The sequence below is a fragment of the Muntiacus reevesi genome, chromosome X, assembly GCF_963930625.1.
Source record: "Muntiacus reevesi chromosome X, mMunRee1.1, whole genome shotgun sequence".
NCBI lineage: Eukaryota > Metazoa > Chordata > Mammalia > Artiodactyla > Cervidae > Muntiacus > Muntiacus reevesi.
Window position 1 is genome coordinate 91,454,966 of NC_089271.1, and position 26,435 is coordinate 91,481,400.

At 37.4% G+C, this 26,435-nt stretch overlaps 2 protein-coding genes across 4 annotated transcripts in view; one reads left to right on the forward strand and one right to left on the reverse strand.

The window, feature by feature from the left end:
• Window positions 1-16,752, forward strand: part of NOX1 (NADPH oxidase 1) — a 37,919-nt gene extending 21,167 nt beyond the window's left edge. For 2 of the 3 annotated variants that reach the window (XM_065915607.1, XM_065915605.1), the window contains 6 exons: window positions 10,322-10,414; window positions 11,448-11,683; window positions 11,900-12,062; window positions 12,479-12,625; window positions 12,814-12,938; window positions 16,626-16,752. In XM_065915607.1, the coding sequence (XP_065771679.1) occupies window positions 10,322-10,414; window positions 11,448-11,683; window positions 11,900-12,062; window positions 12,479-12,625; window positions 12,814-12,938; window positions 16,626-16,752 (891 nt within the window). The remainder of the gene's footprint in view (window positions 1-10,321; window positions 10,415-11,447; window positions 11,684-11,899; window positions 12,063-12,478; window positions 12,626-12,813; window positions 12,939-16,625) is intronic. The other variant, XM_065915606.1, reaches the window with a different exon arrangement.
• A 470-nt stretch (window positions 16,753-17,222) lies between these two features.
• CSTF2 (cleavage stimulation factor subunit 2) overlaps window positions 17,223-26,435 on the reverse strand; it is a 36,060-nt gene continuing 26,847 nt past the window's right edge. Inside the window, exons 12-14 of the mRNA XM_065915907.1 lie at window positions 23,015-23,125; window positions 22,158-22,282; window positions 17,223-20,073 (exon numbers count right to left, since the gene is read on the reverse strand). Of these exons, the coding sequence (XP_065771979.1) occupies window positions 22,160-22,282; window positions 23,015-23,125 (234 nt within the window). The 3' untranslated portion in view covers window positions 17,223-20,073; window positions 22,158-22,159. The remainder of the gene's footprint in view (window positions 20,074-22,157; window positions 22,283-23,014; window positions 23,126-26,435) is intronic.

Consider the following 26,435-nt stretch of genomic DNA (forward strand, 5'->3'; position numbering starts at 1 on the left):
ACTTGGTCCCCCATGTGGCTGCCTTCACAATCTGGGGGTTCTAGGGTTGGTGCCAGCCTGCTGTTGGGTGAGTCCATGTCCAAGTGTGACTACCTGTGCTGTTGGGGGGACATCAATGCTAGCCCACTGGTGGGTGGGCAAGCTCCCAGAACTAACAGCCTAGTGGCAGGACTCCAAAATGGCCCTCGCCAGCATCAGTGTCCTTGTGGAAGAACGAGCTTCCTCAAATAGCTGCCACCAGTGTCTATTTCCCAGACGTTGGGCTCCAGTGATCTCTTGCCTCTCCGAGAGACTCTACAAGAACAGTAGCCTTCCAAAAGTAAGCCCCATTGGCTTTTAAAGCTAAAAAAAAAATCCAGGGGTTCATCTTCCCGGTACAAGACCCTAGGCCAGAGAGCCCAATGTGGGGCTCAGACTTCTTTCTCCTTGAGGAGATCCTCTGCAGTTATAATCATTCTCCTGTTTGTGGGTTACTCACCTGGGTAAGTGACTATAACATGACTCCACCCCTCCTACTCATCTCATTTTGGTTATTTCTTTATATTTTTAGTTGTGGAAAATCTTTTCTGCTGGTCTTTAGGTCATTCTCATAGAGAGTTGCTCTGTAAATATTTATAATGTTGGTGTATCTGTGGGAGAGGTGAGCTAAGGGTCTTCCTAGTCCACCATCTTGGTCACAGTCTGCTGCCTCATGATTTCATAAAATGCCAAAAAGGACCCTCTGAAGGAAGATCTTCTCCTCAGTCCTTGGATGGGGAACCTGAAGCTCAGGGAGCTTAATGTCCTATTTTGCCATAGGTCACTGGCAGAGGACGCAGTGGAAGCCTCCTCAATTTAATTTTTAAAACATTCTTGAGGTTGGCTTTCTTTGTTGTTGTAAGAACATGCTTGGAAATTATTATTAAATAGCAGATGATCAATAAATTGGGTTCCAGGAATCTTAAGGTGTGCCTCAAGTTAATTACCATAGATATTATGTTCTACCTTTGCTTGTTCATAAAATGTTAGATTGAGGATGAAACAGAAAGGAAAGTTTGATTTGTGGTGTCTTAAAGTGCTCTGAGGATAATTAAAATCTTTAAATCACATATAGAATTAAGAGCAATAGCTCAGTCCTCATATAGAAAGGGAAAAATGTTTTTTTTAAGAATCCCCTAAAGTTGACATTTCAAATCAGTTGGAAGAAAAGATGCATTATTCAATAATTTTCTTTAGGATAGGATGGACATCTAAAAAAAAGCTGTCTCTGTATTTCACTTTACAGTAAAATATGGTCCAAGATACATTGATCAAGGATTTAAATGCTGAAAAAAAGAAAGATATCATAGAAGTACCCTAAGTCTTCATGGAAATTTTTTCTAATACTAGAGTGTTAGTAAAAATACTCTAAATAATATTTTTTAAAAGGTCAAAGTCAGAAAAGGAAAGATATTATATATTTTCTTAAAATTTATTTATTGTTTCCCTCTCTCTTATATATATATATATATATATATATATATATATATATATATATATATATGTATAATTTTTGGCAAAACCCCCATCATAAATAAAGACAGGTAACAAATTACCAAGTAGGAAATGTATTTACAATTCACAGACCATGAATTAATTTCCTAATATACAAATATAGAAATCAATAAGAGAAAGCCCAACCTGATTAAAAAAAAAGATGTAGAAAATATGAACAAAGTGATCACAGAAATAAACCTAACAGATTAGCAAAGATCAAAGATTTTGCTCACATGCTGTGTTAGTAATGCTCTTAAGCATTGCTGGTGAGCGTGTAAATCTATAAAGCTGCTTTTAAGTGTAATTTGACAGTATTTACCAAGCTTTAAGTTTCTACTTCCAGGAGTTTGTTCTAAAAGATGCTTGCATATGTGTTAAATTACGTGCATTAGATTATTCATTGTAGCATTGCTTGATAGAGTAAAAGATTGGAGATAAGTGCCCATCAGTAGACTATTTAAATTATAGGACTTTCCTACAATGGCATACTCTGTAGCCATTGAAAAGAAAAAGGTAGCTTTATAGATATGAATATGGAGCAGTCTCTAAGATGTTGTTATTGTTCAGTCGTTCAGTCATGTCCAACTCTTTGTGACCCCTTGGACTGCAGCATGCCAGGCTTCACTGTCCATCACCATCTCCCAGAGCTTGCTCAAACTCATGTCCATTGGGTCAGTGATGCCATCCAACCATCTTGTCCTCTGCCATCCCCTTCCCCTCCTGCCTTTAATCTTTCCCAGCATCATGGTCTTTTCCAATGAGTCGGCTCTTCACGTCAGGTAGCCAAAGTATTGGAGTTTCAGCTTCAGCATCAGTCCTTCCAATAAATATTCAGGATTGATTTCCTTTAGGATTGACTGGTTTGATCTCCTTGCAGTCCAAGGGACTCTCAAGAGTCTTCGCCAACACCTCAGTTCAAAAGCATCAATTCTTCAGTGCTCAGCCTTCTTTATGGTCCAACTCTCACATCCATACATGACTACTGGAAGATGTTAAATGAAAAAAAGGCAGTGCAGTGTGTATGGTCTGCTACCACTTGGACTTAATGAAATACTTTCACTTAAATGGATATTCTCCAAAAGGATTCACAAAATAATAATATTGATTGCCTTGGGGAGCTGAGGACAGGGCTGGAAGGAAGATTTACTTTTTATTGTATACTCTTTTGTACTTTTGAGTTGTATGACATATCCGTGTATTACCTACTTTAAAAATAATTTTAAAAGGACATACCTCGCATAGCTTAATAGCACATTTCATTTCTAAAGTCAGTGGAACTTGTAGGCTATGACCAGACACCGTTTATATTATTTGACCAATAGATAAGAGGTCCTTAAAGACAGAAAGCTATAAAGCTTGACTAGTCCCTTACTAGCTAAGGTAGTTAATCCCCTGTCTTATGTTGAGCATCAACTTCTATCCTTTTCCCATTACCTGAGACAAAGGTATATTTGGCCTATTTGGTTGTATACTTAGAACTTGGGGGTTGCTTTGATTAGGCATGTAACACTGCAAGGGAGAGAATATCAGTTTTACCATCTGTTTGAATGTATTGGTTTGCTTCTTTCAGGAACGCACACAAAAATACTCTCTCATAGTCTCCCCATTTAAAAATTATAACAATAATATTAACACATGCTTATTGTAGAAAATCTGGAAAATACAGAAAAAATATTTAGGAGAAAATAAAAATTTCACAGAATTTTGCCACCTAGAAGTAATAACTTTTTTTTCTTTAATCTATATCATGGATCCTTTCCTATACTGTCAAATATTCTTCTGAAACTTTTGTTGTTGTTGTTGCACTGCACTGCATGTAGAATCTTAGTTCTCCAACCAGGGGTTGAACCTATGCCGGTTTCAGCAGAAGCATGGAGTCCTTACCACGGGGACCAACAGGGAATTCCCCATAGCATTTGTTTTTAAAATGCCATATGGTATACCGTTTTGTCATTTTTCCCCCACCTAGTCATTTTTAATGACTTTGAGGGTATTACTTATTTGTAATTGTGCTAAGTAAAAATAAGTCAGACAGAAAAAGACAAATGCTGTATGATCTCATATGTGGACTCTATTGTTTTTTTAAAAACTTTATTGTGAAGTGAACACAGGTACAGAAAACCACACAAAATAAACGCATGGCTTAATGAGTCATCCTATGGCAAATAACTTTGTAACTACATCCCAAGTTAATAAAGAGAACTGTGCAAGCACTCCTCTCCCCCAAACTCTCTCCAGATTTTCATCTCCAATCTAAGCCCTCTCTTTCCCCTGAAATGAACATGTAGCCTGACTTTTATAGTTATCATTTTCTTTCTTTTTTTAAAAAAAATATTTATTTATTTTTGACCATGCTGGATCTTCACTGTGGCTCAGGTTTTTCTCTAGTCACAGCGAGCGGGGCTACCCTCTAGTTGTGGTGTGCACACATCCCATTGTGGTTCTTTCTCTTGTGGAACACAGGCTCTAGGGCACACGAGTTTCAGTAGCTGTGGTCCCCAGGCTCTAGAGCGCAGGCTCAGTAGTAGCCACTGGCTCACAGGGAAGTCCCGAGAGCTCTTTCTTGATGTGGTTGATACCCTCCCTGCTTTTATTTTAAAGAGAAAGGGAGATCTTCCCTCCTCCAACTTTTTTTTTTTTTTTTTTGTAATTTTATTTCTTTTTGGCCGTGCTGGGTCTTTGTCGCTGCTTGGGCTTGTCTCAAGTTGTGGCAAGTGGTGGCTCCTATCTCTAGTCGCGGTGCATGGGCTTTATTTTGGTGGCCTCTCTTGGTTTGGACCACGGGTTCTAGAGCACAGGCTCAATGGTTCTGAGACACGGACTTCGTTGCTCTTCACCTCGTGGGATCCTCTCGGATCAGGTTGAACCCCCATCTTCTGTGTTGGCAGGCAAATGCTTTACCATTGAACCACCAGGGAAACCCCAGTAATCATCTTCTTTATTATATATTAGCTGTAATATCATTTTTAAAAAAATATAAATTTCTATCTTTTAATTGGAGACTAATTACTTTACAATATTGTATTGATTTTGCCATACATTGACATGAATCCACCACGGGTGTATTCACCCATGGTGTATAAAGCCCATCCTGAATCCCCCTCCCACCTCCCTCCCCATCCCATCCCTCTGGGTCATCCCAGTGCACCAACCCCGAGCACCCTGTCTCACGCATTGAACCTGGACTGGTGATTCATTTCACATATGATAATATACATGTTTCAATGCCATTCTCCCAAATCATCCCACCCTCGCCCTCTCCCAGAGTCCAAAAGATTGTTCTATACATCTGTGTCTCTTTTGTTGTCTTGCATACAGGGTTATGGTTACCATCTTTCTAAATTCCATATATATGCGTTAGTATACTGTATTGGTGTTTTTTTTTTTTCCTGATTTACTTCACACTGTATAATAGGCTCCAGTTTCATCCACCTCATTAGAACTGATTCAAATGTACTCTTTTTAATGACAGAGTAATATTCCATTGTGTATATGTACCACAGCTTTCTTTTATATTTTTAATTAAAAAAAATTTTTTTTAATTAGTTGGAGGCTAATTACTTCACAACATTTCAGTGGGTTTTGTCATACATTGACATGAATCAGCCATGGAGTCACACGTATTCCCCATCCTGATCCCCCCTCCCACCACCCTCTCCACCCGATTCCCCTGGGTCTTCCCAGTGCACCAGGTCCGAGCACCTGTCTCATGCATCCCACCTGGGCTGGTGATCTGTTTCACCATAGATAATATACATGCTGTTCTCTCAAAACATCCCACCTTCACCTTCTCCCACAGAGTTCAAAAGTCTGTTCTATACTTCTGTGTCTCTTTTTCTGTTTTGTATATAGGGTTATCACTACCATCTTTCTAAATTCCATATATATGTGTTAGTATACTGTAATGGTCTTTATCTTTCTGGCTTACGTCACTCTGTATAATGGGCTCCAGTTTCATCCATCTCATTAGAACTGAGTCAAATGAATTCTTTTTAACGGCTGAGTAATATTCCATGGTGTATATGTACCACAGCTTCCTTATCCATTCGTCTGCTGATGGGTAGCTAGGTTGTTTCCATGTCCTGGCTGTTATAAACAGTGCTGGGATGAACATTGGGGTGCACGTGTCTATTTCAGATCTGGTTTCCTCAGTGTGTATGCCCAGAAGTGGTATTGCTGGGTCATATGGCAGTTCTATTTCCAGTTTTTTAAGAAATCTCCACACTGTTTTCCAAAGTGGCTGTACTAGTTTGCATTCCCACCAACAGTGTAAGAGGGTTCCCTTTTCTCCACACCCTCTCCAGCATTTATTGCTTGTAGACTTTTGGATAGCAGCTATCCTGACTGGCGTGTAATGGTACCTCATTGTGGTTTTGATTTGCATTTCTCTGATAATGAGTGATGTTGAGCACCTTTTCATGTGTTTGGTAGCCATCTGTATGTCTTCTTTGGAGAAATGTCTGTTTAGTTCTTTGGCACATTTTTTGATTGGGTCATTTATTTTTCTGGAATTGAGCTTCAGGAGTTGCTTGTATATTTTTGAGATTAATCCTTTGTCTGTTTCTTCATTTGCTATTATTTTCTCCCATTCTGAAAGCTGTCTTTTCACCTTACTTATAGTTTCCTTTGTTGTGCAAAAGCTTTTAAGTTTAATTAGGTCCCATTTGTGTACTTTTGCTTTTGTTTCCAATATTCTGGGAGATAGGTCATAGAGGATCTTGCTGTGATTTATGTCGGAGAGTGTTTTGCCTATGTTCTCCTCTAGGAGTTTTATAGTTTCTGGTCTTACATTTAGATCTTTAATCCATTTTGAGTTTATTTTTGTGTATGGTGTTAGAAAGTGTTCTAGTTTCATTCTTTTACAAGTGGTTGACCAGTTTTCCCAGCACCACTTGTTAAAGAGGTTGTCTTTTTTCCATTGTTTACTCTTGCCTCCTCTGTCCAAGATAAGGTGTCCATAGGTTCGTGGATTTATCTCTGGGCTTTCTATTCTGTTCCATTGATCTATATTTCTGTCTTTGTGTCAGTACCATACTGTCTTGATGACTGTGGCTTTGTAGTAGAGTCTGAAGTCAGGCAGGTTGATTCCTCCAGTTCCATTCTTCTTTCTCAAGATTGCTTTGGCTATTCGAGGTTTTTTGTATTTCCATACAAATGGTGAAATTATTTGTTCTAGTTCTGTGAAAAATACCATTGGTAGCTTTTAGGGATTGCATTGAATCTATAGATTGCTTTGGGTAGTATAGCCATTTTGACAATATTCATTCTTCCAATCCAGGAACATGGTATGTTTCTCCATCTGTTTGTGTCCTCTTTGATTTCTTTCATCAGTGTTTTATAGTTTTCTATGTATAGGTCTTTTGTTTCTTTAGGTAGATATACTCCTAAGTATTTTATTCTTTTTCTTGCAATAGTGAATGATATTGTTTCCTTAATTTCTCTTTCTGTTTTTTCATTGTTAGTATATAGGAATGCAAGGGATTTCTGTGTGTTAATTGTATATCCTGCAACTTTACTATATTCATTGATTAGCTCTAGTAATTTTCTGGTAGAGTCTTTAGGGTTTTCTATGTAGAGGATCATGTCATCTGCAAACAGTGAGAGTTTTACTTCTTCTTTTCCTATCTGGATTCCTTTTATTTCTTTTCCTGTTCTGATTGCTGTGGTCAAAACTTCAGAAACTATGTTGAATAGTAATGGTGAGAGTGGGCTCCCTTGTTTTGTTCCTGACTTTAGGGGAAATGCTTTCAATTTTTCAACATTGAAGATAATGTTTGCTGTGGGTTTGTCATATATAGTTTTTATTATGTTGACGTATGTTCTTTCTATTCCTGCTTTCTGGAGGGTATTTTTTTTTTTTATCATAAATGGATGTTGAATTTTGTCACAGGCTTTCTCTGCATTTATTGAGATAATCATATAGTTTTTATTTTTCAAATTGTTAATGTGGTGTATTATGTTAATTGATTTGCGAATATTGAAGAATCCTTGCATCAGTGGGATAAAGCCCACTTGGTATGATCTTTTTAATATGTTGTTGGTTTCTGTTTGCTAGGATTTTGTTAAGGATTTTTGCATCTATGTTCATCAGTGATATTGGTCTGTAGTTTTCTTTTTTTGTGGCATCTTTGTCTGGTTTTGGCATTAGGGTGATGGTGGCCTCATAGAATGAGTTTGGAAATTAACCTTCCTCTGTAATTTTCTGGAAGAGTTTGAGTAGGATAGGTGTTAGCTCTTCTCTAAATTTTGGTAGAATTCAACTGTGAAGCTGTCTGGTCCTGGGCTTTTGTTTGCTGGAAGATTTCTGATTATAGTTTCAATTTCCATGCTTGTGATGGGTCTGTTAAGATCTTCTATTTCTTCCTGGTTCAGTTTTAGAAAGTTATACTTTTCTAAGTATTTGTCCATTTCTTCCAAGTTGTCCATTTTATTGGCATAGAGCTACTAGTAGTAGTCTTTTATGACCCTTTGTATTTCAGTGTTGTCTGTTGTGATCTCTCCATTTTCATTTATAATTTTGTTGATTTGATTTTTCTCCCTTTGTTTCTTGATGCATCTGCTAATGGTTTGTCAATTTTATTTATCTTCTCAAAGAACCAGCTTTTGGCTTTGTTGATTTTTACTACGGTCTCTTTTGGGTTTTTTTGCATTTATTTCTGCCCTAATTTTTATGATTTCTTTCCTTCTACTAACCCTGGGGTTCTTCATTTCTTCCTTCTCTAGTTGCTTTAGGTGTAGTGTTAGGTTATTTATTTGTCTTTTTTCTTGTTTCTTGAGGTAAGCCTGTATTGCTATGAACCTTCCCCTTAACACTGCTTTTACTGAGTCCCATAGGTTTTGGGTTGTTGTGTTTTCATTTTCATTTGTTTCTATGCATATTTTTATTTCTTTTTTGATTTCTTCTGTGATTTGTTGGTTATTCAGCAGTGTGTTGTTCTTCCTCCATATATTGGAATTTTTAATAGTTTTTCTCGGGACTCTAGTTTTTAAAAAAAATGAAAAAAGAAGCTCATAGAATACAGAGAACAGACTGGTGGTTATCAGAGACAGGGGTTGGAGAGTAGGCTAAATGGGTGAAAGTAGTGAAAAGGTACAAACTTCCAGTTATGAAATAAGTTCTGAGGGCTTGATGTACATGGTGACTATAATTAATAATACTATACAGGATATTTGAAAGATACCAAGAAAGTGAATCTTAGACTTTTCTCATCACAGGAAAAAATTTTTTTGTAACCATGCATGGTGCAGAAGGTTAACTAGATGTACTGTGGTGATAATTTTGCAATATTTACAAATATTGAATCACTATGTAGTACACATAAAGCTAATATGTTATATGCCAATTATATTTCAATACAAAAATAAATAAAATAAAGACAAGACAGTTTGGTCTCCAAAAAATCTGTATAATATGCCATTTTTATAATTTTTCCCTTAATAAATAGTCATGACTACACTCATGCACTTTGTGCATGCCTTAATTATTCCTTTATGCTCCATTTCCTAGGAGTAAAATTCCTGTGTCAAAGAGAAGGAATGCTTTCAAGGCTGATGTGTTGCCAAATTTCTCTTTGGGAAGATGCTACTTATTTGTACTTCCCAGGTACACATGTGACTGATGCACATCTCTTTCTCTGCATCCCAGTTAACGGTTGGCATCATTGTTTAAAGCTGTTTTCCAATTTGAGAGGCTAATATGCTATTTTGTTTTAATATTAATTTTCTCTGATTACTTTCAAAGCTAACATTCCTCCCTACCATTGGTGACTAGCCACTTCTTAAATATATTTTTTCATGTCTTCTGAATCATCTGGGGATTTTTTCCCCCAAATAAGAGGTAGTATCAAATTGTAATATGCCCCTTCTCAGGTTTACTGGCCCTGTCTCTGCCCCCTTTTTCCCCCTAGAGATACCCAAGGAAGTATCTTGCCTGAAACAGCATAAGAAATCTCTTTCCACAGAGTTCCAATGTATTATGATTGAGCAATTGTGCAAAAAATAACATGACTTAGCATTGCTAGGAAATATATTTTTAGGAGCCCCTGTGGGTATGGAAGCAACCTGCTGCCTTTGAGAAGATCTGAGGGATAGAAAGGCTTTTTTTAAAGTAGACAAGATAAAAGGTGTATTAGTATGTTAGATGTTTTGAGTACCTGAGAAAAGAGGTGATGAATAAATACCAAGTTTTATATATTGCTGTTATCAATAGTGTGAGCCACACACTTTTTTGTTTGCCTTGTTTTTAATCATCTGCTTCTACTTCACATCAACCTTCTTTGTTGGCTTTTCAGGTTGGACACGTTGTCCTGGAAGAGAGTCTTAACTTTTTTTTTCAATCTTTACAACATTGCTTCTGTTTCATGTTTTGGTTTTTTGACTGAGAGGCATGCAGGATCTTTGCTCCTTGACCAGGGATCGAAACCATGCCTCCTGCATTGGAAGGTGAAGTCCCAACCACTGGACTGCCAGGGAAGTCCCAGCCTTAGATTCTTAAAATTAAACTTTAAATATAATTTAAAAATATATATTATTACCATGTAGTTTATTTTTGTGCTTTTCTCTTGTTTCCTGGTGAGACCTGTAAAATTTCAGAAAATGATCTGCTTTATGAGTAACAGGTTAATAAAACTGTTGTGGATTACTCCTTTCCATTTCCATCTTCAAGTTTTGGTGAAATTAGTGGCTTAATAATGATACACATCACTCAAAAATATTTATTTATTGAATGAAGGAATGAACTGCTACACAAATAAATCCTAGAGAAGAGATTAGTGTGTAACCTCACTTTTTATTGTCTTGTGTGTAGTCTTGGAAATGGATCCTTGCACCAGGCATTCTTTACATCTTTGAAAGGATCCTCCGATTTTACCGCTCTCAGCAGAAGGTTGTGATTACCAAGGTAAAGAATATGCACTTTCTTCTTGCTGTGCTAAGAGTTCTGTTCTTCCTGATTATAGAAATAAATTGCCATGTTGTCACCTTCACAGAAATAAAAAACTACTTGAGGGCAATATATTTGAGTTCCTCTAGTGCTGGACAGAACTGGAGAGGCTTGGCAGAAATCATCAGCATGGGTCTATGTCAGAAGTTGCTAACAGGCAGTATACACCATATCTCTGTAGCCTGTCAGGCTCCTCTGTCCATGGAATTCACCAGGCAAGAATACTGGAGTGGGTAGCCATTCCCTTCTCTAACACTTTGGCCACCTGATACGGAGAGCTGACTCACTGGAAAAGACCCTGATGCTGGGAAAAGATTGAGGGCAGGAGGAGAAGGGGATGACATAGGATGAGATGGTTGGATAGCATCACCGACTCAATGGACATTAGTTTGGGCACACTCTAGGAGATGGTGAAGGACAGAGAATCCTGGCATGTCCATGGGGTCGCAAAATGTCAGACATGACTGAGCAAATGAACTATAATAACAACAACAATCTAGCCCACAAATGTATTTTGTTTGGCCCATACACTGATTGTTTAGAAAGTCGAATTGGTCGCTAACATTTAGAAACCTGGATGGAGGCTTTCACATCAAAAAATGTCATTTCTTGTTGGTTTTCCAGCTTATCCAGTTATAGCACAGGGAATTGTATTCAATATTTTGTAACAAGATAGAATGGAATTTAATCTGAAAATAGTAGCTGAATCACTTTGCTGTACACCTGAAACTAACACAATATTGTAAATCAACTATGCTTCAATATAAAACTAGCATTTCTAGACTCTCTTGAAGAATCAAGCAACCTGATAATGCTGAATCTCTGCTCCATAGTGCAACCATTGTATGGACTTGGTAATTGCTGCCCCCTTCAGAAAGGATTTCTGTTTGCAATTTACTGTCATCAGCAACCCTCCAGCTTTACTCATTTATTAGCTTGCCCCTGTCACCATTTGAATTTGCCTCTTTTGACCTCTGTGCTTCATTCATAGGTTGTCATGCACCCATCCAAAGTTTTGGAATTACAGATGCACAAGCATGGCTTCAGCTTGGAAGTGGGACAGTATATTTTTGTTAATTGCCCCTCAATCTCTTACCTGGAGTGGCATCCCTTTACCCTGACCTCTGCTCCAGAGGAAGACTTCTTCTCCATTCATATCCGAGCAGTGGGGGACTGGACAGAAAATCTCATAAGGACTTTTGAACAACAGTATTCGTCAGTTTCCAGGTAGGTCGTTAAGAGCAGTAGAGATCCAGACCAGAACACAGACAGGCAGAAAAGAGAAGTAATTCCTCACTGAACCTTAAGTCTGGTAAAATGGAATATGATTAAAATAAACAAGCAACAGTGAGCCGTGGAACAGTTATGCCTCTGGGAGGACGTTTGAGGTTGCAGGTAGAGGTGAGACTTCACTTTTGCCCATTTTCTTTTGCCTTCTGCCAGGATCCAGGTGGATGGACCTTTTGGCACTGTCAGTGAGGATGTTTTCCAGTATGAAGTGGCTGTGTTGGTTGGAGCAGGAATTGGGGTTACACCCTTTGCTTCTATCTTGAAATCCATCTGGTACAAATTTCAGCATGCAGATCACAACCTCAAAACACAAAAGGTACACTCCCGAGTACCATTTTTCATCTGGTCTGAGTCTGATAGGCCCACGGTTTTCATGGGCTAAGCTCTTTACAATTAGTAAGAGAGTAACCTCTCCCTGGAGTTACGAGAGTGAGTGATCACTTCTCCTAGACAAGGCATCCGCTTCTGCAGACTTGCCATAACAACTGGGTCTTCATTGTCAACTGGAGCACCTGAACTGAAGCTGATGTTTGAGCTCTTTCCATAAGGGAAGTTGTCAGGACTCTGGACATTAATGCCACTTGAGGTCAGCAGCTCTGTAGAAGTGATTTTTTCCAGGTCACTCTTAGACTTGATCAACAAATATAGTATATATATATGCATAATCATGTCATCATAGTGCACATTGTAAGAGGCACTTAATAAGGCTATATTCTCTTTTGCTGATTCCAGATCTATTTCTACTGGATCTGCAGGGAGATGGGTGCTTTTGCTTGGTTCAATGACCTATTGGCTTCCCTGGAACAGGAGATGGAGGAATTAGGCAAAGTGGGTTTTCTAAACTACCGTCTCTTCCTCACCGGACGGGACAGCAGCTTTGTGAGTTCAAACAACACACTAATTCCCTAAGATGAAGGTCAGATAAAACATAATGCATGCTGAGCAGAAATAATCGTATCTTATGATTTTCTACCTGCTCTCACCTTCACACTCAAGTTTAAAAGTGGCTGAAGGAAGGGCAGCTATCAGGACCTGCTTTTTCTAACTTCCTATTTCTCCAACTCCAGGCTGGTCATGCAGCACTAAACTTTGATAAGGCCAATGACATCCTGACAGATCTGAAACAGAAAACCTTCTTTGGGAGACCTATGTGGGACAATGAGTTCTCTACAATAGCTACCGCTCACCCCAAGTAAGTGTTTCTCCTCTAGTTGGTTGCAGAATTTTGCAGAATTAGGTTTAGGAAAATTATTACAGCATGTTGAACACTCTTGGTAAAAGATCTCTGGGGCCAAAACTATTTGCACCAATCTTAGATTCTTGCTTAAAAGTGAGGAAATTTCATCTGAGATTTCAGCCAAATAGGGGTCTTGATCTCATAATTGATGAGAAGACATTTGTTGTCCCCACCTGCATTCGAACAGTGAGGCAAAGAAACTCAGTTCTGGCTGTATTACCAAATAAAAGAGAGAATTAGAACCACTCAAATGCACTGTTTTGGGTCAAAACAGTTCTGAAGAAAAATAACAAAGCTGGAGGCATAACTCTCCCAGACTTTAGATAATACTACAAAGCTACAGTAATCAAAACACCTTGGTATTGGCACAAACATATAGATCAATGGGACAGAACAGAGAGCCCAGAAATAAACCCACACACTTAGGGCCAGTTAATTTTTGACAAAGGAAGCAAGAATATACAATGGAAAAAAAAGACAGTCTTTTCAGCAAATGGTGTTGGGAAAGCTGGACAGCCTCAGGTAAATCAATGAAGTTAGAATGCTCCCTCATACTATACACAAAAATAAATTCAAAATGGCTTAAAGACTTAAATGTAAAACATGATACCATAAAAATCCTAGAAGAGAACCTAGGTAAAACATTCTTGGACATAAATCATAGTAATATTTTCTTAGATCAGGATCCCAAGGCAAAAGAAATAAAAGCAAAAATTAGAAAATAGGATCATATCAAACTTCAAAGCTTTTGCACAGCAAAGGAAACCATAAACAAAATGAAAAGACAACCTACAGACTGGGAGAAAATATTTCCAAGCAGTGCAACTGTCAAGGGCTTACTTTTCAAAATATACAGACAATTTATACAACTCAATATAAAAAAAACCTCTATTAAAAAATGGGCAGAAGATCTCAATAGCCATTTCTGCAGAGAAGGCATACAGGTGACCAACAAGCACATGAAAAGATTCTCAGCATTGCTAATTATTAGAGGAATGCAAATCAAAACTAAAAATGAAGTATCACTCCACACCAGTCAGAATGGCCATCATCAAAAGGTCTACAAGTAGCAAACGCTGGAGAGGGCATGAAGAAAAGTAAATCCTCTGACAGTAGTAGTGGGAATATAAATTAGTTAAGCCACTATGGAAAGCAGTATGGAGGTCTCTTTAAAAAACTAAAGTTGCCATATGATTCAGCAATCCCACTCTGTGGCATATATCCAGAGAAAAGTCTAATTTGCAAATATACATGCCATCCCAATGTTCATCTAACAGCACTATTCACAATAGTCAAGACATGAAAGCAACCTAAATATCTATTGACAGATGAATGGATAAAGAGGGTGTGATACACTTACTCACACACAATGGAATGCTACTCAGATAATGCCATTTGCAGCAACATGGAGGGACCTAGAGATTACCATACTAAGCAAAGTAAGTCAGACAAAGATATATCTCTTATATGTGGAATCTAAAAAATATGGTACAAATGAACTTATTTATAAAACAGAAATGGACTCAAAGACAGAAAACAAACTTATGGTTATCAAGGGGGAAAGAGGAAGGGGAGTAATAAATTGGGAGTATGGGATTAACAGGTACACACCACTATATATGGACTTCTCCAGTGGCTCAGTAGCAAAGAAATCACCTGCAAGGCAGGAGCCGCAGGAGACGTGGGTTCAATCCCTGGTCAGTAAGATCTCCTAGAGCAGGGCATGGCAACCCACTCCAGTGTTCTTACCTGGAGAATCCCATGGACAGAGGAGTCTGGCAGGCTACAGTCCATGGGGATACAAAGAGTCAGACATGGTTGGGCACAAAACTAAATAGCTGATGACCTGACCTCAGTTTTCTGAGGGGTTTTGAGACATGCTGGAACATGAAAATCAGTCATAAAATCAGTCATTCAGATGGGAAGGAGATTAAGCTGATTGTATTAGATAAAGTCCTGACACCTTCCAGTTCTGGAAACTTGAGCTAGAAAGAAAACCCTCTAATTTTCAGATTCCTCATCTGTAAATGGGGTTTATATTAGTAAGTGCCTGCTCTACTCACTTGCAGGATTGCCATGAATAATAAGCAAGACATTATATATAAGATGCCCTGTAAACTGGAAAGCAGCATATAAATGAAAGAGGCTCTGTTAATTATTGTGTCAGGTTGACCATAGTTGAGGCTGCATTAAGGAATGCTTATATTATGTGGGAAAAGAAGAAAGATGAGCCAGGGAAGAAGTAGGAGTGTGGAGAAGCAGTGTCACAGAAGCCAAGAGAGGATGTATTAGAGGAGTGTTGGCAACAGTGTTGGAGGAAGGCAGGGTCCAGCAAATGCTTATTTAGTTTAAGGATGATCTAACCATATTTATAGACAGATCAGGAGCCAGTAGATAGGAATAAAATAAACCTGCAAAATAAACATGCAAAACGGGTTTCTCCCACATTGTTTATGGGAATGTGAAACAGTGCACCACTTTGGGAAAACTCTGGCATTTCCTCAAAATGTTAAATTCCATCACCACATGACCCAGCATTTTGACTCCTAAGTATATACCTAAAAGAAATGAAAACATATGTCCACACACAAACTTGTGTATGAATGTATGTAAAGTAACCTAAAAGTGTGGAAACAAAAGTGTCCATCAACAGATGAATGGATAAACAAAATGTGATATATTCACACAAGGGAATATTATTCAGTTGTAAAAAGAAATGAAGTACTGTTATATGCTACAACATGGATGAACCTTGAAAATAGTATGGTAAGTGCAAGAAATCCAACACAGAAGGCCACATATCATATGATTCCAGATTAGGCAAATCTAGAGACAGGAAGTAGATTTGATTATCTAGGGCAGGGGTGGGGGCGGTTGGCAGAAAATGGCAAATGACTGCTAATGTGTATGGGTTTTTTGAGATGAAAATATTCTCAGATTTTGTACAACTTGGTGGTTATACTAAAAAGCACCACCTGCACACTCTAAAAGGGTGAATGTTATATCATGGGAATTACATTTCAAATAAAAGAGGGGAGAGAAAGATATGAAGGAAGGAAGGAGAGTGAGGCCCAGAGCCTAGTTAGAAAGAGTATCTTTGGCGAGAAGAATCACCACCTCTTCAATGTGAAAAAACACTGGATGGCTTTAATGGCAGTTGCTATGTGCCAGGCATTTTTCTAATTGCTTTACACATGTTGTTTCTGTTTAAACCTCCAAACAAGACTATGAGCTAGATACTATTTTTATCCCCATTTTACAGGGTTGGGGGGGGGGGGAATGGTGAAAGAGATATTAAGAAACTTGCCTAAAGTCATACAGCTGGGACAAATGTCAGAACAGGGATTAGAACCTAGACAGCCTGGCTTTAGAGTCTAGTAGTTCATAGTGCACTGCTCTTCATATCCTATGAGTGTGCTCAGTAGAATAGGCAAGGTTGAGTACTGAGACGGTTAAGGGCTGGGAGCATATTGGGGATTGCAAACAGAAAAGGTGAGATGAACATGAACATGAGACCGTCAATAACTTAATTTCTAAGTAAGGTTGTTGGGAGGAGAGGCATAGCAGAGGTAGAAAAAATTCCCACAAACCAACAGCAGCCTTTGCTAACTTCTAGTTCTGGCTACCATTCTATTCTTGCAGGTTGGCGGTGGGAGTCTTCCTATGTGGTCCTCAGACTTTGGCAAAGAGCCTGAGCAAATGCTGTCACCAGTACTCCAGCCTGGATCCTAGGAAGGTCCAATTCTACTTCAACAAAGAAAATTTCTGAGTTATAGGAATAAGGATAGTAATCTGCATTTAAATCTCTTCATCTTCAACAATTTATTTGATTTGGTCAGGTTGAGGCAACCACTTAAAGACAGTAACATGTTTCTTTCAAGCCTCGAGTTCCTGGCACTCTTTTTTGATTGGATTCAACTTGGTCATCACTGAGCTTCATGGACCTAAGAACTTCAGAAGTTATCATTAATTGTAAAGCCCATGGATTCTTTCTTTGAAAATCACTATAAATCCTTCTGGAATGCCCTAATTGCAGCAAGGCCTGATAGCAGATGCAGTTGACAGTTACATAATTTAACCTCGGGTGATTTTGTTGATTCCAAGTGTTAACCATATCCTGGACTCTGGGTCATTCTAGTCCTCCTACCCACCAAGAAAATTTCTAAGTAAGGTGATTTTTTTTTCAAATAAAAATTTATTAAAGAATTAATGACAAAATATAATAAACATAAATAGTAAAACAAATATAAAATTATCAAGAACTCAATCCCTATATAACAGTATGTACATTCTGTTAAACATGGTCTTATCCAGTGTGAATGGTAACTTATGCTTTCCTTATTTTTGCTTATCAAAAAATGAAAGATTTTCCTCTGTTTAATGAATAAATCTTTTGTTACTTTATCTAGGCTCTCCATTTAGGAAAGATAATCTTTAAAGTATGCTAATCGTAACTGAAATTGTATCGTAATTGAAAGCCAGCTATGTTGTCATTAACTTGCCTTGTTCTGTTGGAAATAATTGTGAAAACCTGAACTCCATCTTAGGATGATTATTTAGTCAACAAGGACTCTTTATTACCATTTTAATCAAGGGGAGTTATTAATGTCTTAAAAAGATAATTTAAAGTTTTGACAACATTTCTTTGGTTCCTATGTACCTATTAAGGAATTGTTCAGTAATATAAGCAAAATGCCTTTTCTTTCTCCTATCAAAATGCTCTTTTATTTCTTCCATCCACCTGGCTCTGGGGTGTCAGTAGTCACAGTGAACCAGTAGAAGGAAAGAAGACTGGAACTCTTAAAAGAGGAAAAATAACACACATTTTGTTGTGCTCAAAGACAATTCAAATCATAAGATTTACAAGAATGTTTCTACTGAATTAACATTAGCACACCTATCTCTCTACCACTGTGACCAAAAATGAATGATTGCTTCTAACTGTCCAGAAACCTACAAGACTTGAAGGATTAGAAAAACCGATTTTTTTCAGTCACTAGTCTGAACAAAATAAAGGAAGGTCATGAACTCATGGTAGCAAACTGTGTTTCATGTATTAACTGGACATCAAGAAAAAATACTAATGGACATTTCCTAGAGAATAGATTGGGATACCCCTGCTGTTACCAATTTCCTGGATTTTAGCTAATTTAAATTTAATAAGGGTTCAGGAACATGCACACTGCTGCCTTGATGATTTGGTTCCTGTTAGACAACTGCTGACCAAATTATAATTTGATCTCCAATGAGTCTGATTTGGAATCTTAGTGTTCCTTAAAATTTATTATAATGAGTTCCTAAGGAGAAAGGCTGTACTCTCGGTCTTGATGTCTCAATATGTTGACACTTCAAGACATGACTGCTGCTAAAATAAACATATCAAGGCCTAGAATGTTCATGGAAGCTGGCAGAAAAGGTAATGATAATAATAAATCCTACATACATCAACAGCTAAGCCCAAATTAGGGATGAAGAGGCTACCTAGAAAGCTTCTCAGCTGTTTTGAGCAAGTTTTTCTTCCTAGGTTGCAATTATCAAGTATCTTTCTCAGCAAACTTTTGTTGTAGTAAATGATTATATATGAGTAGAAAATTTCTCAATTTTAATGTCCCTCATAATTTTGATTATCTCTGCATTCTTTTGCTTGACATGTAAGCAATATGCTATTACATTCTCCACACCTATGGCAGGCTTTTAATTCACATGACCATAATCCTAACGCAGAGGCTAGGACTTTGAGAATATAAATAGACTTAAGAGTAGTTCCAGTGGAACTTTACTAATTATTAAGGCACCTCTTAACCTCTTGAGGTTGGCCTGATGGAGATAAATCATGTTTCTCCTTAATGCCACTAGGAGAGAGAATTCGAAAGAGCTGTAGGTTATAGCCAGTGGCACTGATTGTGTTCACACCCATCTGAAAGGAAGCAGGCAGGGTCAGACCTAATGGGCAATCTGACTGCTTATACATTTGGTCCTTTTGAAATAAATGAGAAAAATGTAAATGTAAAAATTTTAGAATTTCTATGTTTTAATTTCCCAGAATAAATTTGGTTACTGGGTAGAGCTGCAGATTAGTAATTATTTAGAAGGCAAGATGAAATGAATTGTTTGATTTCTGTTCAGGTTTATTTCATCTTGAACATGGGAAAAATTAGTGGCTTTCTAAACTTTTAAAGTTAACTACCCAGACTGAAGAGTTTTAGAACAAGAAAATGTCAACAGTCTCTTGTGTTGCTGACACATTAAAACCAGTGATCATACATTGTCCTTGTCTTAACTCTGAACTATGTATGTGAATAGACTTTAATTCATTTCAGTTCAGTCACCCAGTCTTGTCCGACTTTGTGACCCCATGGACTGCAGCATGCCAGGCCTCCCTGTCCATCACCAACTCCTGGAGTTTACTCAAATTCAGGCCCACTGAGTTGGTGATGCCATCCAACCATCTCATCCTCTGTTGTCCCCTTCCTGGTACTGACCAAAAAATGCATTTTGATATTTGGATTTTTCTAAACTAAATATGCTGCTCTTCTATGTAGGCTCTTTGCTTTGCTGGCCTTCTGACCATTTTACAGCTCTAAGCACATGCTATTTTCTGAGTAGACTCAGAAGCTCTAGCAAGTTCTCAAAGGTCAAATATTATTATTCTTGTTGGAAGCAAACTAAGCAAAAACTAAGTTCCAGAAAACCCTGCCTCTGAGAAATTCTCAAATATCATTAAGAAGAATAAATGGTTAACTTAAAAGGAAAAACAGCTATGCAACATTAAAGTACAATATTGCAGTAAGGGTAGAAAACATATGTGAGGTTTCACTCTTGGAGTTCAGCCTTTCAAAAGCAAAAAGGTTATGCATATCAATTTGCAGTATACTAAAATTGTGTTCAAAGTTTATTTCAAGTCACAGAAAATATACAAACTAAGACAACAGAATGATCTGATTTTGTTCTGAGAGAAGGTGATAGGAGTCCTCCACCTGGCACCAATTTGAGTCATTCAAGGGTTAGGATGCAGAAGTCATCTTTTTGCAACATTTCAACAAAGTTATAGAATTAATTTCCATATCTGTTGCCAGGTATTTTTGAAAACCTGTAAGGAAAAGTTGGGAGAAAGTCATTACAAGTGGAGACAAAGTTCTCTTCCCCAAACATCAGGAAGAAAAGAATTTAAAGGTAGGGGAAGGAGGCTATGCATAAGAACAAATCACCAGGGACAGATTCCTAAGGCATCTGCCTCCTGCTTCCCCAAAATAATCATCTCTTACAGTGGAGTTTCTCAACCTCAGCACTACTGACATCTGGGGCCAGATAACTGTTTTTTTTTTTAACTGTTTGTTATCAGAGGGTGTCCTGAGCATTACAGGAGGTTTAGCAGTATCTCTGGTCCCTACCCACTGAAAGCCAGTAGCACACCATACCCGCTAAAGCTGTGATAACCAAAAACGTCTCCAGACATTTCTAAGTAACATGTAGGGGGCAAAACCACCTCTGGCTGAGAACCACTGACCTAATGGTAATGGTACATAAGCCTGTCAATGATAGCAGAGCTGGATCACAACCAGTAAGGTATAGGATGGAGAGCCAACCTTGGCTACAGTATGCACCAATACCAGCAAATACACATTAAAACCTTCCCAGTGGAAAACTGCAAAGAACTACATGTACCACAAGTACATAATAGTGGAGATTTAAAAGAAATAAAAGGTGAATAAGGTCTGTAGTCTAGTTAAGAGTAATGTACCAATGTACATTTCTTCCTTTTGTGCTATAAACCGAAAAGGTATTGTGTACAATAGAGTCCCAAAATTTTATCATTGTGGGAAGCTAAGGGAAAGGTGTATGAGTCTCTCTGTACTATTTTCCCAACTTCCTGTGAATTTCTAATTATTTCAAAATAAAAGATAAAACAAACAAAAAACCCTGCTCTGTGGTTTATGTGCAAGGCTTTGAAATGAGGTACCTTATAAGCAAGAATACACAAGGAGAGAAATTTCAGAAATATTGTTTACATATACTATCCTAAAACATAATTTTCTCACATTCTAGGGGATACCTTTTCTGGCATAAATAGATTAGAAAAAGTAAAAGAGAGGAATAGTTTTTAAAAATCTATTCCTCTAACTATAATAGGCAGTCTATACTTTCACTAAAGAAAATAAAATGCCTTGGGTATCTGGACTAAAAGTTCTAGTCGCACTGTAAGTCTAGTGCCATCCATCTATGACAGCTTCAGTTCAGTCAATTTAATGTCTAGATACAGATATAATGCATATTTACAGTTTGAAAGTTTTAACAATATTACAAATATGGATTAAAATACAATATATTTTAGTAAAGACTGCTAGTTAGTGTAAAGAGACCACTGTTAAATGATAATATATGGACAGAAATTATTACAAAGAGGGAATAAAAAGAAATTCAAAATGTGAAATTCCAATTGATATTGGGACAATGTAACTTTTAAACTGTTTTTATAAAGCAAAATTGTTTATGAAATACAAGATGTTGGGGAAAATTTTTTTTAAAAATCCTATACATGTCATTAGGTTAGGTGACATGATTATGTTCCTTTCTATCTGATGAGCAAGAAAACCAAGGGCAGTAGTGTACAGCAACCTCTAAAATGTACGGGGACTGATGGTGATGGTGGACATTCACTACCTTAAATTATGTGCTATAACAGTTTAACCTCAAAATATTCAATGCAAAATAAGTACTTGAAACTAAAATGTTTATATATTTTATTGAAATTGTTTGTATTTTCATTTTGATGGGATAGTTGGGAATAAAATAATAATTGATTCTGGAAGAATACATACCAAACTATATTTAGCCGTTATGTCTTTGGAATGAGACTGAGAAACCAGAGCTTTTACCCTGAACTTTCTACATTTCTGTATTTGATTAATTTGGCTAAATTGATCATATGTCACTGTTGCCAATTTTAGGGAAAAAAAGGTTACAGGAGGTTACAATCAACAATTGAACAAATGCCTATCACCTTCCCCTACCATGACAGGGACTGAGTTACTGAAGAGTGAAGGGTCTAGTCAAGAGGGGTACAGGACTCGGGTAGTCTTTAGATCAAGAGACTCTTGTTGGTTAAGCTTGAAAAGTACATACCCCAAATGCACAAGGAGCTTGTCTGACTCAGGCACAGTAAAGTCTGCTCACCTTTAAGGAGCTCCAGTAGATTTCTGTATTTGTTCCTTTAAGATCAGGATACTCTGCCTCTGCTCAGGAGGCAGCATGGCGATCTGGTCTGCAGTTAGTTGAAGAACCTGCATGATCAAAGCAGCCTATGCAGAGGAAAAAAAAAAAACATAATGAGTTTTAATGATGGTGGCTAAAAAAATACCACCAGCTTCTGTCCAAGATGGAAGGACAGTTCACATATGGAAAACAGAAAGCCAAAAAAAAATTAAAAAGTCAAATCAAACCAAAGAAAAAACCAAAACCAGCTGGTGAGAAGAGGCAAAATGAAAAGCACAGGTACAATGCCTAACATTAGAAGATCCAAAGCAGACACCTTCATGAACCTCAAATTCTTACAGATGAAGATGGTATTGGTAACCCCTGGGAAGTCTACAGGTTTTAATCCTTTGAAAGGATTAAATCCTTTGAAAGGAGCTTTGAAAGTTGCTCCTTTTCACAAGCTTTGACCTCGCTACAATGGTCAAATATAGAAACAGAAAGATATGCTTGTGGGGAATCTGCTATCACCTTTAGGGATAAAGTATAAAAGGGAGGAAAAAAGGGATTTCGATTTCCAGGTCAATCAGGCCTGCAAACAAAATATCTATTGGCACATGAGTCTGAAAAATTAAGACAAGCTACCACTGATGTATAGCCATTTAAGAATTTTATCACCTGGCCCACAGATTTTCAGGTAACAAGATCATAAAGCATTCTAAGAATATAAGCATCACTTCCAAAGGAACTCTGAAGACCCAGGGCCTCCACATGGTGACTATGAAAAGAGGACTCCAAAAGATTTGTGCAAATGGAGGCAGCTGGACAACATTACTTACCTTCTCATGGTCCTGTGGAGTGACTTGGTTCTGGCCAGGACTAAACCCACCAGGCTGGCCTCCACCCTGAATGCTTCCTCCCTGCATGCCTGCTCCCTGCATGACTGGGACCTATGTGCACAGAGACAAGGAGAGATTTTTGGTACTTCTAATTTAGGTTACCAGAATCCAGTAATATTAGCAACGTGAAAAAATAGGATCAGCTGTGAAGCCATCTGGTCCTGGACTTTTGTTTGCTGGAAGATTTCTGATTATAGTCTCAATTTCCATGCTTGTGATGGGTCTGTTAAGATCTTCTATTTCTTCCTGGTTCAGTTTTAGAAAGTTATACTTTTCTAAGAATTTGTCCATTTCTTCCAAGTTGTCCACTTTATTGGCATAGAGCTACTGGTAGTAGTCGCTTATGATCCTCTGTATTTCTGTGTTGTCTGTTGTGATCTCTCCATTTTCATTTCTAATTTTGTTGATTTGATTTTTCTTGCTTTGGTTCTTGATGCGTCTGCTAATGGTTTGTCAATTTTTTTTATCTTCTCAAAGAACCAGCTTTTGGTTTTATTGATTTTTGCTATGGTCTCTTTTGTTTCTTTTGCATTTATTTCTGTCCTAATTTTTAAGATTTCTTTCCTTCTACTAACCCTGGGGTTTTTCATTTCTTCCTTCTCTAGTTGCTTTAGGTGTAGTGTTAGGTTATTTACTTGACTTTTTTCTTGTTTCTTGAGGTAAGCCTATATTGCTATGAACTTAGCACTGCTTTTACAGTGTCCCATAGGTATTGGGTTTTTGTGTTTTCATTTTTATTCGTTGCTATGCATATTTTGATTTCTTTTTTGATTTCTTCTATGATTTGTTGGTTATTCAGAAGTGTGTTATTTAGCCTCCATATGTTGGAAATTTTAATAGTTTTTTTTTTCCTGTAATTGAGATCTAACCTTACTGCATTGTGGTCAGAAAAGATGACTGGAATGATTTCAACTTTTTTTGAATTTACCCAAGACTAGATTTATGGCCCAGGATGTGATCTATTCTGGAGAAGGTTCCGTGTGCACTTGAGAAAAAGGTGAAGTTGATTGTTTTGGGGTGAAATGTCCTAGAGATATCAATTAGGTCGAGCTGGTCCATTGTGTCATTTAAAGTCTGTATTTCCTTGTTAATTTTCTGTTTAGTTGATCTATCCATAGGTGTGAGTGGGATATTAAAGTCTCCCACTATTACTGTGTTATTGTTAATTTCCCCTTTCATACTTGTTAGTATTTGCCTTACATATTGTGGTGCTCCTATGTTGGGTGCATATATATTTATAATTGCTATATCTTCTTCTTGGATTGATCCTTTGATCATTATGTAGTGTCCCTTGTCTCTTTTCACAGCCTTTATTTTAAAGTCTATTTTATCTGATATGAGTATTGCGACTCCTTCTTTCTTTTGGTCTCCGTTTGCATGAAATATTTTTTTCCAGCCCTTCACTTTCAGTCTGTATGTGTCCCTTGTTTTGAGGTGGGTCTCTTGTAGACATCATATATAGGGGTTTTTCTTTTGTATCCATTCAGCCAGTCTTTGTCTTTTGGTTGGGGCATTCAAAAGATTTACATTTAAGGTAATTATTGATAAGTATGGTCTCGTTGCCATTTACTTTGTTGTTTTGTGTTCGTGTTTATACACCCTTTCTGTGTTTCCTGTCTAGAGAAGATCCTTTAGCATTTGTTGAAGAGCTGGTTTGGTGGTGCTGAATTCTCTCAGCTTTTGCTTGTCTGTAAAGCTTTTGAATTCTCTGATGGCTTCACAGCTGAATTCTACCAAAAATTTAGAGAAGAGCTAACACCTACCTTATTCCAACTCTTCCAGAAAATTGCAGACAAAGGTAAACTTCCAAATTCATTCTATGAGGCCACCATCACCCTAATACCAAAACCAGACAAAGATGCCACAAAAAAAGAAAACTACAGGCCAATATCAGTGATGAACATAGATGCAAAAATCCTTAACAAAATTCTAGCAAACAGAATCCAACAACATATTAAAAAGGTCATACATCATGACCAAGTGGGCTTTATCCCAGGAATGCAGGGATTCTTTAATATCCACAAATCAATCAATGTAATACACCACATTAACAAATTGAAAGATAAAAACCATATGATTATCTCAATAGATGCAGAAAAATCCTTTGACAAAATTCAACACCCATTTATGATTAAAACTCTCCAGAAAGCAGGAATAGAAGGAACATACCTCAACATAATACAAGCTATATATGACAAAACCACAGCAAACATTATCCTCAATGGTGAAAAATTGAAAGCATTTCCCCTAAAGTCAGGAACAAGACAAGTGTGCCCACTCTCACCACTACTATTCAACATAGTTTTGGAAGTGTTGGCCACAGCAATCAGAGCAGAAAAAGAAATAAAAGGAATCCAGATAGGAAAAGAAGTAAAACTCTCACTGTTTGCAGATGACATGATCCTTTTCATAGAAAACCCTAAAGACTCTACCAGAAAATTACTAGAGCTAATCAATGAATATAGTAAAGTTGCAGGATATAAAATTAACACACAGAAATCCCTTGCATTCCTATACACTAACAATGAGAAAACAGAAAGGGAAATTAAGGAAACAATAACATTCACCATTGCAATGAAAAGAATAAAATACTTAGGAATATATCTACCTAAAGAAACAAAAGACTTATTTGGAGAAATATACCGTGTTCATGGACTGGAAGAATCAATATAGTGAAAATGACTATACTACCCAAAGCAACCTATAGATTCAATGCAACCCCTATCAAGCTACCAGTGGTATTTTTCACAGAACTAGAACAAATAATCTCACCATTTGTATGGAAATACAAAAAACCTCGAATAGCCAAAGCAATCTTGAGAAAGAAGAATGGAACTGGAGGAATCAACCTGCCTGACTTCAGGCTCTACTACAAAGCCACAGTCATCAAGACAGTATGGTACTGGCACAAAGATACAAATATAGATCAATGGAACAAAATAGAGCCCAGAGATTAATCCACATACCTCTGGACACCTTATCTTTGACAAAGGAGGCAAGAATATAAAATAGAGAAAAGACAACCTCTTTAGCAAGTGGTGCTGGGGAAACTGGTCAACCACTTGTAAAAGAATGAAAGTAGAATACTTTCTAACACCATACACAAAAATAAACTCAAAATGGATTAAAGATCTAAGTGTAAGACCAGAAACTATAAAACTCCTAGAGGAAAACATAGGCAAAACACTCTGACAGAAATCACAGCAATATCCTCTATGATCCACCTCCCAGAATATTGGAAATAAAAGCAAAAATAAACAAATGGGACCTAATTAAACTTAAAAGGTTTTGCACAACAAAGGAAACTATAAGCAAGGTGAAAAGACAGCCTTCAGAATGGGAGAAAATAAGAGCAAATGAA